Source organism: Engystomops pustulosus, chromosome 3, assembly GCF_040894005.1.
Source record: "Engystomops pustulosus chromosome 3, aEngPut4.maternal, whole genome shotgun sequence".
NCBI classification, from domain to species: Eukaryota; Metazoa; Chordata; class Amphibia; order Anura; family Leptodactylidae; genus Engystomops; species Engystomops pustulosus.
Genome location: NC_092413.1, coordinates 215,772,370 through 215,792,519, shown reverse-complemented (window position 1 = coordinate 215,792,519; position 20,150 = coordinate 215,772,370). Strand labels below are relative to the sequence as shown.

Below are 20,150 nucleotides of genomic sequence, written 5' to 3'. Positions count from 1 at the left end.
TGGAGATGCCGGGGATTGAACCCGGGGCCTCATACATGCAAACCATGCGCTCTACCACTGAGCTACATCCCCTGTGTACTGCATGAGTTGCGGCTCTCACAGAGACAAGACCATAAGTGTCCATACGTGGTTTTTATTGCTTTTGCGCCTTTGTGTGAGTCATATCCCTTGTATAATGCTGTCATACAGTCTGGAGCCTAAGTAATACCATACAGTGCCAGAATAATACTACCATACAGTGCCCGAATAATACTACCATACAGTGCCCGAATAATACTACCATACAGTGCCCACATATTACTACCATACAGTGCCCATATAGTATCAAGATACTGTGCCCATATAGTATCAAGATACTGTGCCCATATAATACTACCATACAGTGCCCATATAATACCAAGATACTGTGCCCATATAATACTACCATACAGTGCCCATATAATATCAAGATACTGTGCCCATATAATACTACCATACAGTGCCCATATAATACCAAGATACTGTGCCCATATAATACTACCATACAGTGCCCATATAATACTACCATACAGTGCCCATATAATACTACCATACAGTGCCCATATAATACTACCATACAGTGCCCATATAATATCAAGATACTGTGCCCATATAATACTACCATACAGTGCCCATATAATACCAAGATACTGTGCCCATATAATACTACCATACAGTGCCCATATAATACTACCATACAGTGCCCATATAATACTACCATACAGTGCCCATATAATACCAAGATACTGTGCCCATATAATACTACTATACAGTGCCCATATAATACTACTATACAGTGCCCATATAATATCAAGATACTGTGCCCATATAATACTACCATACAGTGCCCATATAATTCCAAGATACTGTGCCCATATAATACTACCATACAGTGCCCATATAATATCAAGATACTGTGCCCATATAATACTACCATACGGTGCCCATATAATATCAAGATACTGTGCCCATATAATACTACCATACAGTGCCCATATAATACCAAGATACTGTGCCCATATAATACTACCATACAGTGCCCATATAATATCAAGATACTGTGCCCATATAATACTACCATACAGTGCCCATATAATACCAAGATACTGTGCCCATATAATACTACCATACAGTGCCCATATAATACTACCATACAGTGCCCATATAATACCAAGATACTGTGCCCATATAATACTACTATACAGTGCCCATATAATATCAAGATACTGTGCCCATATAATACTACCATACAGTGCCCATATTACAAGATACTGTGCCCATATAATACTACCATACAGTGCCCATATAATACTACCATACAGTGCCCATATAATATCAAGATACTGTGCCCATATAATACTACCATACAGTGCCCATATAATACAACCATACAGTGCCAACATAATACTACCATACAGTGCCCATATAATACCAAGATACTGTGCCCATATAATACCACTATATAGTGCCCATATAATACTTCCATGCAGTGCCCATATAATACTACCATACAGTGCCTATATAATACTACCATACAGTGCCCATATAATACCAAGATACTGTGCCCATATAATACTACTATACAGTGCCCATATAATACTACCATACAGTGCCCATATAATACTACCATACAGTGCCCATATAATACCAAGATACTGTGCCCATATAATACCACTATATAGTGCCCATATAATACTTCCATGCAGTGCCCATATAATACTACCATACAGTGCCCATATAATACTACCATGCAGTGCCTATATAATACTACCATACTGTGCCCATATAGTACCAAGATACAGTGCCCATATAATACTACCATACAGTGCCCATATAATACTACCATACAGTGCCCATATAATACTACCATACAGTGCCCATATAATACCAAGATACTGTGCCCATATAATACTACTATACAGTGCCCATATTACAACAAGATACTGTGCCCATATAATATCAAGATACTGTGGCACATTTACTAAGGGTCCGCGGACCGCGATTCTGTCGGGTTTCCTGAATATTTCCTATTTGCGCCGAATTGCCCTGGGTTTTTGGCACACGCGATCGGATTGTGGTGCATCGGCGCCGGCATGCGAGCGAAAGAAATCGGGGGGCGTGGCCGTCGGACAACCCGGCTGATTCGTACAAACCGCGGAATTTAAAAACGAAATTGTGTCGCAAGATCAGCACTTACATACACCGGGAAGAAGCAAGTGAACTCCGGCGGACCTCAGCGGGGGAACACATGAAGGAAATTGGACACACAACCTTAGTGAATTGCGGCAGACCCGTTTCCTCATCGGACAACGCACAGTGGGGATCGAGACAGGACCGGGTAAGTAAATCTGTCCACACTGTGCCCACATAATACTATTATACAGTGCCTATATAATACCAAGATACATACTATGCCCATATAATACTACAGTCATGGCCAAAAGATTATATTGTCACATGATCTGTTCCCTCTGGTTTGTCAGATGTGTTTATCACATACAGATATACACGTGCAATCATATTATGGGTAACAAAAGCTTTTATTGTCAGGTAGAAGGAGTTAATGAGTTAAAGCTCTTAATCAACTTCTGCACCAGATCCTGAGGGTGCGGTCACACGTTGCGCTTTGGTTGCGTTTTCATTGCGGTTTAAAACGCATTACAACAGCTGAGGAGAGGTGATTTGCCTAATTACATTACTATTTACATGTGTTAACGCTATGTTAACGCATGGGTTGATGCATTGTTAACACGAGCGTTAACAATGCTTTAATGCATGCGTTTTGTTAACAGTAATATAATTAGGCAAATCACCTCATCTCAGCTGTTGTAATGCGTTTTCAAAACGCTATGAAAACGCAACCAAAGCGCAACGTGTGAACGCGCCCTGAGGGGCGTTTTCATAGCGTTTTCATAGCGTTCACCCTGGGGGCGCGTTCACACGTTGCGTTTTGGTTGCGTTTTCATTGCGTTTGAAACGCATATACAACAGCTGGTGTGAGGTAATTTGCCTAATTACATTACCGTTTACGTTTGTAAACGCAATGTTAACGCTTGCGTTAACAAAACGCACATGTTAACGCAATGTTAACGCGTGCGTTAACATCGCGTTTACGATGCGTTTTGTAAACGGAAACGTTAACAGTGATGTAATTAGGCAAATCACCTCTCCTCAGCTGTTGTATATGCGTTTCAAACGCAATGAAAACGCAGGTCAAAACGCAACGTGTGAACGCGCCCTGACTGATAGCCGTCCATTCCTGCACAATCACTGCTGCATTGTGTCACAATTTGTTGGTTTTTGTTTGTCCATCCGTCTCTTGATGATTGACCACAAGTTCTCAATGGGATTAAAGGAAACCTACCACTTGGGATAGGGCTTATAAGCAGAACATGCCGTGCACCAGCCCAGGGTGAGCTGGTGCCGGCGCTCATCTCCGTTATGTTTTTAAACATTTTTAAAGTGTTTTTACAGTTTATTAATCTTTATATCCTTACTAGCATCCCCGCACCGGGGTCCACGCTCGGCGAACCATGCACGCGTCCGTGCGTGCATCTGAGTAGGAAGTGGTAGCGCGCATGGTGCGCCGAGCGCGGACCCCGGTGCGGGGATGCTAGTAAGGATATAAAGATTAATAAACTGTAAAAACACTTTAAAAATGTTTAAAAACATAACGGAGATGAGCGCCGGCACCAGCTCACCCTGGGCAGGTGCACGGCATGTTCTGCTTGTAAGCCCTATCCCAAGTGGTAGGTTTCCTTTAAGATCCGGGGAGTTTCCAGGCCATGGACCCAAAATCTCTATGTTTTGTTCCCTGAGCCATGTAGTTCTCCCCTTTGCTTTATGGCAGGTGCTCCATCATGCTGGAGAAGGCATTGCTCATCACCATCTGCTCCTGGAGGGTTGGGAGAAGTTGCTCTTGGAGGACATTCCGGTCCCATTCTTTAGTCATGGATGTGTTTTTAGGCAAGACTGTGAGAAAGCCGATTCCCTTGGCTGAGAAGCCGCCCCACACATGAATGGCTGCAGGAGGCTTTACAGGTGGCATGAGACAAGACTGGTGGGATCGCTCACCTTGTCTTCTCCCAACAAGATGTTCTCCAGATGTTCCAAACAATCGGAAAGGGGATTCATCAGAGAAAATGGGGGACATTTACTTAAAGTGTCGTTGTCTGCATTGGCTTTGTTACCGACCTGCTCTCGGAAAGAAGACACACATTTAATATTGTGGAGCTGTGCAGAGACATTTCTGGCGCCGAGACTATTTTCTGTCCCTGGGACCAAAATCTGTCCCGAGCACCAGAAATGTGTCCAACAGTCCCTGCTAGACCAGTTTTCTTTTGGTCTACTTTCCGCCAGTTTACAGCTCCCAAAAAGGGCTGCGACACATATTAATTGTGTCTGAGTTTCCACTCCGCCAAAGCCACGCCCCTTTTTGGAGAAGAGTCGGAGCAGATGGAAAAAGTCATTTTTTCTGGCGCCGCCAGCTAAAATATAGGTAGGAGAGCAGAAGATGCGGTGAAAGCGCCACAAAACTGGCGGAAACGCCATAGTAAATGTCCCCCAATGACTTTCCCCCAGTCCTCAGCGTCCACTCCCTGCACCTCCTGCAGAATATCAGTCTGTCCCTGATGGTTTCTGGAGAGAAGCGGCTTCTTTGCTGCCCTCCTGGACACCAGGCCTTGCTCCAAGAGTCTCCGCAGTCTCACAGTGCGTGCAGATGCTTGCTTCTCCTTCTTGGGCCCCTGGAGCCTTTTTGGTAACAATGGACCCTCTCTCCTTGAATTCCTTGATGATGCGATAGATTGGTGACTGAGGTGCAATCTTTCTAGCTGCGATACTCTTCCCTGTTAGGCAGTTTTGTGCAGTGCAATGATGACTGCACGTGTTTCTTTAGAGATAACCATGGTTAACAGAAGAGAAACAATGATGCCAAGCACCAGCCTCCTGTTAAAGTGTCCAGTGGTGTGATTGTTACTTAATCATGACAGATTGATCCCCAGCCCTGTCCTCATCAGCCCCCGCACCTGTGTTACTGGAGACGTCACTGACACCATGGCAGCTGCTCCTTTTAAGGCGCCTGCAATGAAGCTGAAATGTGTTTTTGGGGGAAAAAGTTCATTTTCTAGGCAAATATTGACTTTGCAATGAATTGCTGTAAAGCTGATCACTCTTTATAACATTCTGGAGTATATGCAAATTGCCGCTATAAAACCTGATGCAGGAGACTTTGTAAAAATTAACATTTGTATCATTCTCAAAACTTTTGGCCATGACTGTATGAGTAAGGGTGCTTACAGACGTACTGCTTTGACTCCTGCAACCAGCACCCAGTGTCTTGTTTTGAGTAAATGCGATTGCGCAGGGCCCCGCTTTCGTGTGCTTTGATTCAGTTTCTAAGTAGCATTAAATTGCCAACTTGTAACCGCACCCTAAAAGTCCACGGTTAATCATGAAGGATTTTGATGGTAGATTTACACAAAATATAAAACCTGTAGAAAAATGGCGCAACTTTATTTTTTTGGTTGTTGCTTGTGCATTTGGAATTTTTTTCCAAAATCTCAGCACCTGGCTCAGAATATTACATTGGGACACTAGGAAGTACAATGTGCCCCCCAGATAAAAGGCTCTGTCCACAGAAAAAGAGAAAAGTTCTGGCTTGTGGGAGGAGGGAAGTGAAAAGCAGAAACCCCAACACGAAAAAGACTGCAATGTTTAACCCCTTCACGCTCCGCGGCGGATATATCCGCCACGGAGCGCAGTGACTTAGCGCTCAGTGGCGGATATATCCGCCACGGCTCCTATGCCGGCTCGGCTCTGGATCAGAGCCGAACCGGCATCGGGAAACACGGGGTGCCGGCTGTAACTAATAGCCGGCACCCCAGTGTAACACCCGCGATCGGAGTTGTCTCCGATCGCGGGTGCTTAACCCGTTAGATGCCGCGGTCAGCGCGACCGCGGCATCTAACAAGTATCTGGGGGGTCTTTCCCCCACGATCGGCCCCCCCGAACCGTTTTCGGGGGGCGCCGATCGTTGCTATAGTAACTCTGGGGTCCGATCTGGACCCCAGAGTTCTAGCAAGAATTGCCAGTAAGATGGCGTCTGTGACGTCATCTTACTGGCAAAGTGCCAGCCTATGCAAGTGCATAGGCTGACACTGATAATACTCTGCAATACATGAGTATTGCAGAATATTATCATGAAGAAGCAATCAGAAGATTGCTTGTTCATATCCCATGGTATAAAAGTGAAAAAGTAAAAAAAAAAGTTATTCAATAAAAAAATAAAGTCATAAATCACTAAAAATGCCCCAAACCCCCAAAACATATAAAGAGACATATAACTAAAAAAAAAAGTCTAAATAATAACACAAACCCCACATATATAGTATCACCGCGTCCGTAACAACCCATAGAATAAAAGTAAATCATTGTTGAACCCCCACGATAAACGCCGTAAAAAAAAACTGTTATAAACCCTCCAAAAATTATGATTTTTACCTTTTCAATCCCACAAAAAATGATATAAAATGCGACCAAAAAACCATATGTACTCAGACATGATACTGGTGCAAAGTACAACATGTCCCGCAAAAAACAAGCCATCAACCAGCTCCGTAGCCAAAAACGTAACAAAGTTATGCCACTTGGAAGATGGCAATACAAAAATTATAGATTTTTCCCCACATTAGGGTTTTGTTTGACAAATTTAGTAAAACGTAAGAAAATATATTCATGTCTGGTATCCCCGTAATCGTATGAACCCATAGAATAAAGATAACATGACTATTAGTCTATACGGTGAACACCAAAAAAAAAAAAAGTCAAAAATCCAGTACAGAATTGATGCTTTTCTACTCCTGCCCTCAAAAAAAGTTCCTAAATTTTCAACAATAGGTGATACCAACCCCAAAATGGTAACAATGGAAAAAGCATCTCATCCCGCAAAAAAAATGCCGTCACATGGCCCCAATAACGAAAAAGCGAAAATGTTATAGCCTTCAAAAGGGGCCAATGAGGAAACTAAAATCCTGGCAGCTGCAGCGCCCTCCTTCCCTTCTGCGCCTCGCTGTGCCCCCATAAAACAAGTAACGGCCACATGTGGGGGGTCTTTGTACTCAGGAGAAATTGCAGAACAAATTGTATGGTGGGTTTTCTCTTTTTATATTTTGGAAATGTGTAAATTTTGGTGCTAAATGAACGTATAAGGGAACAATTTGACCATTCTAAATTTCACCTCCATTTTGATTCAATTACTATGAAGATCTCAAGGGGTTAACAATCTTTGTAAAAGCTGTTTCTGATAGCTTGAGGGGTGCAGATTTGAAAATGGGTACATTATATAGGGGGTTTTGATGCTAAATATGTAAAATTTCATTCAAAACTGTATTTATCCCCAAAATAGTCAATTCTGAAAATCCGGAAAAAACATATTCTATTTGTAAGCCGCGTGACGTCAAAATAAATTATCCAGACATTTCAGAAATTATGAAAATGTAAAGTAGACAAATGGGAAATGTTATTCAGCAACTTATTTAGGTGGTAAATCGATCTGCCTGAAAACGCAATGATTTAGAATTTCGAAAATGGCAAATTTTTCAAAAAATTTATCATATTTTCTTTTTTTTGTAAATAAACGCAAAACTTATCTGCCAATATTTACCACTAAAATGAAGTACAACATGTGGGGAAAAAACAATCTCAGAATCGTTTTGATAAGTAACAGTGTTCAAAAGTTATAACCGTATAAAGAGACGCAGGTCAGAATCCAAAAAATCGGGCTGAGCCTTAAGCTGTAAAATGGCTGCGTCCTTAAGGGGTTAATAATAATAAGAGTCCAGAGGCCATCTGTGTAACTTGTGTCCCTTCATGTAAGGATTGGGGTATAATCTGGCCTCAAACTTAAACAACTTTTTTAGACACCACTAAAATAACTTCAAGAGTCACTATCTGAAGTCACAGCCCAAATCCAACTTCATTCTATATTTTTCATCGCGAGATGACTCATTTACTGACCCCCTTATTTCCTTTCATAAGTTTCTATAGAACAAGTGGGCAAAAATCAACATTCTCTAGTTATTCCTCCGGCCATATACGTCATTTCCGTTCCTGCGCGTAGACCGTCCTTATCGCCAATCTGAACCTACTTCTCATCGCCGCGCCCCCAGCTGGCAGCTCACGCTTTCATTGGCTAAGGACCCATTCGCGCCAATCCGTTCAGCCAATCAGAAGTAAGGGACTGGCCAGAGTTTCGCGGGAAAAGTAGAGCCTCGCTGGATTTTCGCGCCAGTGATAGCGGCCATCAGTGACCCCGGCGCGGACTCCTCTTACACGTATCTACTCGTGCATCACACACCTAGTAATGGCGGCTCCCGGGGTGATGGAGGTCGATGACCAGGAGATGCGGGAGGCTCAGCGCGAGTACCTTGACTTCTTGGACGATGAGGTGGGTGATCGGCCATTGTGCTGGGGCTGCAGAGACGATGTGATGGCCGATCTTTTATCTTTTTAATCGATTCGGATCGGCTTTGAATTCAACCGACTTTATGGTCGCACCTAGATCTTTTTCGATTATATGCGGCTTCCTAATCTTCAATGACTACTACTCCCATCATGTGCAGCCAGATACATGGCAACGTTGTCTCCAACGGGAGAGGAAGCGTTGGACTGACCCCCTCCCCTCTGTTTTTTTTTCCCCTATCTCATAAAGTGATGACATAACAGTTCCATTTGATGACGTCATTCATAATTCAGTTATGTGTTCACTTTGCAAAGTGCATGGGACCTTAAATGTATTTAGAATATCCCTGCACTGACACATTGTAACGAAGCATCAGAACTGAGGAGACACTTGTGCTTCGGCTGTATTCGGCTCACAGGATTGTGTACTGTTATTATGACCCACCTATGACTTGTGTGATCGGAAATAAAGACCTCTTATGTTTTCTCTCTCCTGCAGGAAGATCAAGGGATTTACCAGAGCAAAGTGCGGGACATGATCAGCGACAACCACTACAGACTCATCGTCAACATCAACGACCTCCGCAGGAAGAACGAGAAGAGGGCGAACAAGTGAGTAGTCACCTGCCACAACTGCACGTAACGTGTGACTCCACTCATCAGACTAAACAAATTGTATATTCTATCGACACAGGATCATGAACAAGGCCTTCGAGGAACTCCTCGCCTTCCAGAGGGCACTGAAGGATTTTGTAGCTTCCATTGATGGAACTTATGCCAAACAGTACGAGGAATTCCACATTGGTCTGGAAGGAAGTTTTGGCTCTAAACATGTCACACCCCGTACACTGACATCACGATTCCTGGGCTCTATGGTCTGTGTAGAAGGGATTGTCACAAAGTGTGAGTGATATTACTATAATACTGCCCCCTATGTACAGGAATATAACTACTGTAATACTGCCCCCTATGTACAGGAATATAACTACTGTAATACTGCCCCCTATGTACAAGAATATAACTACTGTAATACTGCCCCCTATGTACAAGAATATAACTACTATAATACTGCCCCCTATGTACAAGAATATAACTACTATAATACTGCCCCCTATGTACAAGAATATAACTACTATAATACTGCCCCCTATGTACAAGAATATAACTACTGTAATACTGCCCCCTATGTACAGGAATATAACTACTGTAATACTGCCCCCTATGTACAGGAATATAACTACTGTAATACTGCCCCCTATGTACAAGAATATAACTACTGTAATACTGCCCCCTATGTACAAGAGTATAACTACTATAATACTGCCCCCTATGTACAAGAGTATAACTACTATAATACTGCCCCCTATGTACAAGAGTATAACTACTATAATACTGCCCCCTATGTGCAAGAGTATAACTACTATAATACTGCCCCCTATGTGCAAGAGTATAACTACTATAATACTGCCCCCTATGTGCAAGAGTATAACTACTATAATACTGCCCCCTATGTGCAAGAGTATAACTACTATAATACTGCCCCCTATGTGCAAGAGTATAACTACTATAATACTGCCCCCTATGTGCAAGAGTAGAACTACTATAATACTGCCCCCTATGTGCAAGAGTAGAACTACTATAATACTGCCCCCTATGTGCAAGAGTAGAACTACTATAATACTGCCCCCTATGTGCAAGAGTAGAACTACTATAATACTGCCCCCTATGTGCAAGAGTAGAACTACTATAATACTGCCCCCTATGTGCAAGAGTAGAACTACTATAATACTGCCCCCTATGTGCAAGAGTAGAACTACTATAATACTGCCCCCTATGTGCAAGAGTAGAACTACTATAATACTGCCCCCTATGTGCAAGAGTAGAACTACTATAATACTGCCCCCTATGTGCAAGAGTAGAACTACTATAATACTGCCCCCTATGTGCAAGAGTAGAACTACTATAATACTGCCCCCTATGTGCAAGAGTAGAACTACTATAATACTGCCCCCTATGTGCAAGAGTAGAACTACTATAATACTGCCCCCTATGTGCAAGAGTAGAACTACTATAATACTGCCCCCTATGTGCAAGAGTAGAACTACTATAATACTGCCCCCTATGTGCAAGAGTAGAACTACTATAATACTGCCCCCTATGTGCAAGAGTAGAACTACTATAATACTGCCCCCTATGTGCAAGAGTAGAACTGCTATAATACTGCCCCCTATGTGCAAGAGTAGAACTGCTATAATACTGCCCCCTATGTGCAAGAGTAGAACTGCTATAATACTGCCCCCTATGTGCAAGAGTAGAACTGCTATAATACTGCCCCCTATGTGCAAGAGTAGAACTGCTATAATACTGCCCCCTATGTGCAAGAGTAGAACTGCTATAATACTGCCCCCTATGTGCAAGAGTAGAACTGCTATAATACTGCCCCCTATGTGCAAGAGTAGAACTGCTATAATACTGCCCCCTATGTGCAAGAGTAGAACTGCTATAATACTGCCCCCTATGTGCAAGAGTAGAACTGCTATAATACTGCCCCCTATGTGCAAGAGTAGAACTGCTATAATACTGCCCCCTATGTGCAAGAGTAGAACTGCTATAATACTGCCCCCTATGTGCAAGAGTAGAACTGCTATAATACTGCCCCCTATGTGCAAGAGTAGAACTGCTATAATACTGCCCCCTATGTGCAAGAGTAGAACTGCTATAATACTGCCCCCTATGTGCAAGAGTAGAACTGCTATAATACTGCCCCCTATGTGCAAGAGTAGAACTGCTATAATACTGCCCCCTATGTGCAAGAGTAGAACTGCTATAATACTGCCCCCTATGTGCAAGAGTAGAACTGCTATAATACTGCCCCCTATGTGCAAGAGTAGAACTGCTATAATACTGCCCCCTATGTGCAAGAGTAGAACTGCTATAATACTGCCCCCTATGTGCAAGAGTAGAACTGCTATAATACTGCCCCCTATGTGCAAGAGTAGAACTGCTATAATACTGCCCCCTATGTGCAAGAGTAGAACTGCTATAATACTGCCCCCTATGTGCAAGAGTAGAACTGCTATAATACTGCCCCCTATGTGCAAGAGTAGAACTGCTATAATACTGCCCCCTATGTGCAAGAGTAGAACTGCTATAATACTGCCCCCTATGTGCAAGAGTAGAACTGCTATAATACTGCCCCCTATGTGCAAGAGTAGAACTGCTATAATACTGCCCCCTATGTGCAAGAGTAGAACTGCTATAATACTGCCCCCTATGTGCAAGAGTAGAACTGCTATAATACTGCCCCCTATGTGCAAGAGTAGAACTGCTATAATACTGCCCCCTATGTGCAAGAGTAGAACTGCTATAATACTGCCCCCTATGTGCAAGAGTAGAACTGCTATAATACTGCCCCCTATGTGCAAGAGTAGAACTGCTATAATACTGCCCCCTATGTGCAAGAGTAGAACTGCTATAATACTGCCCCCTATGTGCAAGAGTAGAACTGCTATAATACTGCCCCCTATGTGCAAGAGTAGAACTGCTATAATACTGCCCCCTATGTGCAAGAGTAGAACTGCTATAATACTGCCCCCTATGTGCAAGAGTAGAACTGCTATAATACTGCCCCCTATGTGCAAGAGTAGAACTGCTATAATACTGCCCCCTATGTGCAAGAGTAGAACTGCTATACTACTGCCCCCTATGTGCAAGAGTAGAACTGCTATACTACTGCCCCCTATGTGCAAGAGTAGAACTGCTATACTACTGCCCCCTATGTGCAAGAGTAGAACTGCTATACTACTGCCCCCTATGTGCAAGAGTAGAACTGCTATACTACTGCCCCCTATGTGCAAGAGTAGAACTGCTATACTACTGCCCCCTATGTGCAAGAGTAGAACTGCTATACTACTGCCCCCTATGTGCAAGAGTAGAACTGCTATACTACTGCCCCCTATGTGCAAGAGTAGAACTGCTATACTACTGCCCCCTATGTGCAAGAGTAGAACTGCTATACTACTGCCCCCTATGTGCAAGAGTAGAACTGCTATACTACTGCCCCCTATGTGCAAGAGTAGAACTGCTATACTACTGCCCCCTATGTGCAAGAGTAGAACTGCTATACTACTGCCCCCTATGTGCAAGAGTAGAACTGCTATACTACTGCCCCCTATGTGCAAGAGTAGAACTGCTATACTACTGCCCCCTATGTGCAAGAGTAGAACTGCTATACTACTGCCCCCTATGTGCAAGAGTAGAACTGCTATACTACTGCCCCCTATGTGCAAGAGTAGAACTGCTATACTACTGCCCCCTATGTGCAAGAGTAGAACTGCTATACTACTGCCCCCTATGTGCAAGAGTAGAACTGCTATACTACTGCCCCCTATGTGCAAGAGTAGAACTGCTATACTACTGCCCCCTATGTGCAAGAGTAGAACTGCTATACTACTGCCCCCTATGTGCAAGAGTAGAACTGCTATACTACTGCCCCCTATGTGCAAGAGTAGAACTGCTATACTACTGCCCCCTATGTGCAAGAGTAGAACTGCTATACTACTGCCCCCTATGTGCAAGAGTAGAACTGCTATACTACTGCCCCCTATGTGCAAGAGTAGAACTGCTATACTACTGCCCCCTATGTGCAAGAGTAGAACTGCTATACTACTGCCCCCTATGTGCAAGAGTAGAACTGCTATACTACTGCCCCCTATGTGCAAGAGTAGAACTGCTATACTACTGCCCCCTATGTGCAAGAGTAGAACTGCTATACTACTGCCCCCTATGTGCAAGAGTAGAACTGCTATACTACTGCCCCCTATGTGCAAGAGTAGAACTGCTATACTACTGCCCCCTATGTGCAAGAGTAGAACTGCTATACTACTGCCCCCTATGTGCAAGAGTAGAACTGCTATACTACTGCCCCCTATGTGCAAGAGTAGAACTGCTATACTACTGCCCCCTATGTGCAAGAGTAGAACTGCTATACTACTGCCCCCTATGTGCAAGAGTAGAACTGCTATACTACTGCCCCCTATGTGCAAGAGTAGAACTGCTATACTACTGCCCCCTATGTGCAAGAGTAGAACTGCTATACTACTGCCCCCTATGTGCAAGAGTAGAACTGCTATACTACTGCCCCCTATGTGCAAGAGTAGAACTGCTATACTACTGCCCCCTATGTGCAAGAGTAGAACTGCTATACTACTGCCCCCTATGTGCAAGAGTAGAACTGCTATACTACTGCCCCCTATGTGCAAGAGTAGAACTGCTATACTACTGCCCCCTATGTGCAAGAGTAGAACTGCTATACTACTGCCCCCTATTGCAGGTTCTCTGGTTCGCCCTAAAGTTGTGCGCAGTGTCCATTACTGTCCGGCCACCAAGAAGACTATTGAGCGGAAGTATACGGATATGACCAGTCTGGATGCGTTCCCCTCTAGCGCTGTCTATCCCACTAAGGTGAGGTTTATGTGGATTTGGTGCAGATTGACTACACAGTCACAATGAATAAAACCTCTTATAGAAGATGTAGGTTATAGTTGCCCTCTGTGGTCTATACGTGGAGGTGCAGTACTTCTATCAGCCACTATATGTAAATCTCCCTCTGATGTTCTTGCCCCTCAGGATGAGGAGAATAACCCCCTGGAGACAGAGTTCGGCCTGTCACTGTATAAGGACCACCAGACGGTCACCATCCAGGAGATGCCGGAGAAGGCTCCTGCCGGGCAGCTGCCGCGCTCTGTGGACATCATCCTGGATGATGACCTGGTGGATAAGGTGAAGCCCGGGGACCGGACGCAGATCATCGGGACCTACCGCTGCCTGCCCTCCAAGAAGAACGGCTACACCTCGGGGTCCTTCAGGTAATTGCCGCCTCTTGTGATGTCATCCAGCTTTTCCACAGTTCTGCCCAGTCATTGGATACCAATCGTACTGTGAACATCACTACTCCAATTATTCTGGATGCAGATTTAAAGGGATTGTCCACGATTAGAAAAGCATATCTGCCCAGTCAGTCTAGGAATAGTAGTGTCTGCCATGTTGTGATGTGTGTAATGTGATGTTTCTCTCTGTGTAGGACTATAATGATCGCCTGTAACGTGGTGCAGATGAGTAAGGAGGTGTCCCCCGTCTTCTCCGCAGACGACCTGGCCAAAATTAAGAAGTTCAGCAAGAACCACTCCAAGGTATGGGCTATGGGCTGCGCCTCAGGCGGCGGCTGAGGGTGGCGGCTGTGTGTCAGTCACATCACTGGTTGTTTCTGCTTCTCCTCAGGACGTGTTTGAGCAGTTGTCGCGCTCCCTTGCCCCCAGTATTCATGGCCACCATTACATTAAGAAGGCGATCCTCTGCATGCTGCTCGGAGGCGTGGAGAAGGTCCTGGAGAACGGGACAAGGATCAGGGGGGACATCAACGTTCTGCTCATAGGTAAGGGGGGGGTGTTGAGATGCCTCGTTATACAGGTCCCTGCTGTGTATTAGTGGCTGTGATTCCTACATTATGACTTCTTCTTCTTTAGACTTGTTTCATTACTAATTTTTTTTTTTTTTTTTTTTCTTTAGGGGACCCCTCTGTGGCAAAGTCCCAGCTCCTGCGTTACGTGCTGTGCACTGCCCCCCGCGCCATCCCCACCACCGGCAGAGGGTCGTCAGGCGTGGGTCTGACCGCCGCCGTTACTACAGACCAGGAGACCGGTGAGTACAAGTGGACGATGCCCATATAATCCATGGCCACCCCTTTAATTGTCTCCGTCCCTCATTGCCCGCTCTTGTTCTCGATCACCAGGGGAGAGGAGGCTGGAGGCCGGCGCCATGGTCCTCGCTGATCGCGGAGTCGTCTGCATTGACGAGTTTGACAAGATGTCCGACATGGATCGTACGGCCATCCACGAGGTCATGGAGCAGGGACGGGTCACCATTGCCAAGGCCGGGATCCACGCCAGGCTGAACGCCCGCTGCAGCGTCCTGGCAGCTGCCAACCCAGTGTATGGAAGGGTAAGTGGTAGCCTGCGCTCTGCAAAGGGGAGAACCGGGCGTGATGTGCTGCCACCTTACACCACCTGTTATCTTCCAGTACGACCAGTACAAGACTCCCATGGACAACATCGGCCTCCAGGACTCGCTGCTCTCACGTTTCGATCTTCTGTTCATTATGTTGGATCAGATGGATCCGGAGCACCGCTACAGAGCATCATGGGAGCAGGACGGAGACGGTGAGCACCCAACTAACGCAGAACTTGTAGGGTTTTACTCTGGTTTCATCCAGATCTGCAGCCAGTGTGGGGGGATTTGTCCCTGGCGAGATGTGTAATCGGACATTAGGGCATGTAGTGTGTTAGTAGCAGCAGGACTGTGAAATATGGATTAATATAAATCATATCCCCACTGTTGTATTGTCCCTGGGGAGATGTTTGTTAGCCCTTTTGTGTGAGTAAGTATAAGCAGGACTGTGATATATGGAATTATATTCCAGGAATTTAGCTTCTCCAAGTGCACTGGGGGCGTGTCCTCACACTGCTGTGCTTCCAGCCCTTTGCAGTGGTCAAGTATTCCTGCATGTGTATGTTGGCAGCAGCAGGACTCTGAAAAATAGATTTATATTCCTTGATTTTATTTTCTGGGGGGCAATATCTACCTTTTGTTAGCAGCGGGACTATATATATTCCAGAAATGTAGCTGGAGTGCATATCCTCCCCCTGCTGTGCTCTTGGCACTTTGTATTGAACTGACATACAACTCCTCCATTTATCTGTGTGGTTGCAGCACTATTCCACCAGGAGCCTGCTACACATTCTACTCACGGCAAAGTGGAATGGTGCAGCTAGCCATTCTAGAAAGGAGCACAGCAGTGTGAGGAAATGCCCTCAGACATTATTCCATTTTCCATCCTGCTTCTAGTAACATACACGGTGACATGCTAACACCTCACTACCGCAAATGCCTAACACTGGCTCCTATGGTCCACTTTACTGATTGCCTCTGCTTGCTTTCAGTGACTGGAAACGCGGGCTAAATGATCTTACCCTGATTGTGGTGGAAGGACAACAAGTCATAGTTCAGTGACTGGATACAAACTACGTTTCCAGTCACTGAAAGCAAGTAGAGAAATGATAGAATGTACAGGAAGGTTCCCATATTTTCCTTTTAGCCCTTCTGCAAAAATCTGTGGCTCTTCTATCCACAAGAGCTCCCATATACTCAGTGTTCCACAAGCTGGCAGCAAGCAGAGATACTATAAACTCTTAGTAAGGTTTGTTAGCTGTGATGCCCGCTGTCTTGCAGCTATGCCCCTGGGCAGTTCTGTGGACATCCTCGCCACCAATGACCCAAACGTCAGCCACGAGGAACAGCAGGAGCTGCAGATCTACGAGAAGCACGACAGCCTCCTGCACGGCGCCAAGAGGAAGCGGTAAGACAATGGTGGCGATGAGCCGGGCCTACACTGCCCCCTGCTGACTGCAGAGGAGTCACACTTCATATTAACCCTTCACAGGGAGAGGATTATCAGCATGGAGTTTATGCGCAAGTACATCCACGTGGCCAAACTGTTCAAACCCACGCTGACCGAGGAAGCCGCCAGCTACATCGCAGAGGAGTACTCCCGCCTGCGCAGCCAGGACCAGATGAGCACTGACGTGGCCCGGGTAAGTCCTGCACCTCAGATGCCATGTAACTGGTTCACTTTTTGTGTCTGTCTGATATTAAACGGGTTGATTCAGGGGGTCACCGCTACAAAACTGCTTCTTCTATTATGCAGAGCAGACAGTGAGCTCCCCCTAGTGGCGACTGCAGGCATTCAGTTTTTCAAACTTTGAGACTTGCTTGTTTTCCTTTCTTTAGACTTCCCCTGTGACCGCTCGTTCCCTAGAGACCCTCATCCGTCTGTCCACAGCTCACGCCAAAGTGCGAATGAGCAAAACCGTGCAGCTGCAGGACGCAGAGGCGGCGGTGGAACTTGTCCAGTACGCTTACTTCAAGAAGGTGAGTCCCTGAGGAGCGGTTGTGGGGTCTGGATAGTATTAAACTTGGCGTGTAGTGGTCACCTGGTTCACCTCTTATGAGTATTTACATGAATTGTGGTTTACACATAGTAGCAGGATCTTAAGGTGCAGTACCCACTTACTGCCACCATGTGTCGCTGTGATACAGGTAAATTTGTAAATGTATTAATGTTAGATTTTTGGATGTTGATTATAGAAGTTAAATTCAGGTTTTTCCTTTTGTAGGTGCTGGAGAAGGATAAGAAGCGAAGGAAGAGGGATGAGGACACGGACACAGAGGAAGAGGAGCAGCAGCAGCCGGCGGCCACCTCCGAGCGCAGGACCAGGAAGAAGAGGTGTGGGCTCGTGTCTGGTGATTGTGTAATGGCTGCTCCATGCTATAGACCTCGTGTTAATAATGCATCTTCATTCTGTAGGAAAACGGCAGGTGCCGAGGGCGAGACCCCTGACCCCTACGACTTCAGCGATACGGAAGAGGAGACTCCAGACGGTAAGTGCCCCCGTCATATGCCCCCCACGATGCGTCAGCATGTGCCCTGTCTCTTAAAGGGGCAGTAAATATAACTATACAATGTAACATCTTTCCCTTCCTTCCACATTCCAGTCCATTCACCGAAGCCGTCAGCGAGCAAGAAATCTGAATCCACAGAGAAATCCGGACTCTCCGGGGAGAGGTGAGGCCGCCGTCTGGTTGGGGTTGTTGCTTATTCGTAGCTTTGTTGTTTTTCTTGGAATCTCTGCTTGCGGTCGGTGAATGTAACCATTTCATTTCCATTTTGCCTCCTACGCTGTGGACGCTGCACATGTCGTGCAGTAGATGTGGTGGCCAGGGCAGGATTCAACTGACTGCAAGCAGAGATCTTGAAGACAGATTGAGATGTTTGTGTTCAATAATCACCCCCCTTCTTATATTCCCAGGCTAAAGGATTTCAAGGCCGCCCTTCTGGATGCCTTTAAGTCTGCCCACGCTCAGTCCCTGGCCATGGCCGCCCTCATGGAGTCAATCAACAAGAATAACGAGTCGCCCTTCTCTGCCGGGGAGGTGAAGGCGGCGCTGGAGCTGATGGAGGAAGCCAATCACATCATGGTGTCTGATAACATTGTGTTCTTAATCTAATGGACTGTCGGGGTCATGGGGGGTCGTTGTCTTCCGTACAATCTGCCTTATTCCCTAAAATGTAGCGCAAGTTCTACATTGCTACAGCGTCTGTATTGTTACACTATATGTGTATCTTTAAGGAACTGTCCAGTAAAATGGATACTGTGCAAGGGGGCGGAGCATAAGTTTCTTCTCTGGATCGGTCATGCTCCGCCCCTAAACTTGGTATCACATGATCTGATTTTTCTGTAGCGTCCCTTTAAACGGAGGCTGTTGATCCATCACTTTGTCATGTTTCACCATCTCGCCAGCTTCTATCCCTTGTAAATAAGTTGCCCCCAGCTTTTCCGGCTCATTGTGCGGTGACTACCTTTGTTTTTTTTTAATTACTTGGATATTTTTTTAAAGCTAAATATTCTGCAGTGTTTTATAAGTTAATAGTTTTGTGGTATATTTTCATACCATCTTATGTCGCCATGTTGATGCGGTGACACTTTTTATTTGTACAGAGCTTTTACCTGTCCCGGTATGAGAGACTCTTAATCTTTCCGCCATGTTTTACTTGTATATTGAAGACGTTTTATGTTACTAAATAAAAGTCCGAGGTTCTGGATGTTCTGTTCTTGTGTTCTTCTTATAATGTGGACTCTACCCAAACATGAGACCCTGGAGTCTTCAGTGCGGTGTTCACATGCCGTAATTCTGCACATTGGGATTTGTCAATGGTTATTAAAGGGAACTTGTCAGCAGAATTTACCCTATAAAACTAGCAGCGCCCCCTTGTGGGGGATGAGATGTCTTTTCTGGAATTACCTTTTATGTGAATTTAATCCTTTTACCTAATCTAAAAAAAAAAAAGTCCTGTCAATGCTCAGAGAGAAGTCACTCGGATGCTGAAGGGGAGCTGCACTTTAGATGCTCATGTCATGGGCTCTGGAGCAGCTAGATCCATGGTTCTGGTATTCGATAAGGGCCCAGAACATGATTTTGGTCCCTTTTTTTCATAGAAAAAAAAAAAAAAACGTGTGCACAATGTTTATAACGGTGCGAATTTGGTTCCCACAAAATAACATTCCCAGGATAGAAAAACTTATGCGGCAGGGTGTCTGAGTGGATAGCACTTCTGTCTTGCAGCGCTGGGGTCCTGGGTTCGAATCCCACCCCAGGTGAACATCGGCAAAGAGTTTGTTCTTTCCATGTTTGTTTGGATTTCTTCCGTGTCTTCTGGTTTCCTCCCACACTGCAATACATACTGGTAGGTTGATTAGCTTGTGAGCTGAAGGCCAAGGAACAAAAAATTGGAAACCGAGGGGTGGCGCCTCGGGTGATAACATTTGGTAATTCAAATGTAGAATAGAGGGTGCTCACCTGGTAAATTCTTGGTTTGTAGGCACATAGATTAGGATCCAAAGTTTCCAGGCGATGAGGTGTCGGATGGTGATATTCAGTTATAGAATTTTTTTTTAGTATCTATATCGGTTTTAAGATGGTACAATTCTAGGGCTTGATATACTAAATATGCAGCTTCCACAACTCTGATGCGCCAGGGTCCCAAAAGAGTCCGGGAT

The 20,150-nt window shown here is 45.1% G+C and overlaps 1 protein-coding gene and 1 non-coding gene across 2 annotated transcripts; one reads left to right on the top strand and one right to left on the bottom strand.

Annotated features, from left to right (window-relative positions):
* TRNAA-UGC (transfer RNA alanine (anticodon UGC)) lies at positions 1-72 on the bottom strand. Its single transcript has one exon. It is a non-coding gene; the product is annotated as a tRNA-Ala (tRNA).
* Positions 73-8,204: 8,132 nt separating this feature from the next.
* MCM3 (minichromosome maintenance complex component 3) lies at positions 8,205-19,195 on the top strand. The gene is made up of 17 exons (XM_072143794.1): positions 8,205-8,464; positions 8,978-9,090; positions 9,173-9,381; positions 13,811-13,941; positions 14,107-14,345; positions 14,561-14,669; positions 14,758-14,911; positions 15,046-15,177; positions 15,269-15,477; positions 15,557-15,695; positions 16,765-16,891; positions 16,976-17,126; positions 17,323-17,463; positions 17,709-17,818; positions 17,900-17,973; positions 18,088-18,157; positions 18,402-19,195. Exons 1-17 carry the CDS (start codon positions 8,381-8,383, stop codon positions 18,598-18,600), a joined length of 2,391 nt encoding a protein of 796 aa, XP_071999895.1. The 5' UTR covers positions 8,205-8,380; the 3' UTR covers positions 18,601-19,195.
* The last annotated feature ends 955 nt before the right edge of the window (positions 19,196-20,150 follow it).

Excerpts from the sequence above, each read along its gene's own strand:
- MCM3 (XM_072143794.1), top strand. The coding sequence starts at position 8,381 with ATGGCGGCTCCCGGGGTGATGGAGGTCGATGACCAGGAGATGCGGGAG. Across the intron at positions 9,091-9,172 it reads AACGAGAAGAGGGCGAACAA|GATCATGAACAAGGCCTTCG; the intron begins GTGAGTAGTCAC and ends CTATCGACACAG. Across the intron at positions 17,819-17,899 it reads CGCAGGACCAGGAAGAAGAG|GAAAACGGCAGGTGCCGAGG; the intron begins GTGTGGGCTCGT and ends TTCATTCTGTAG.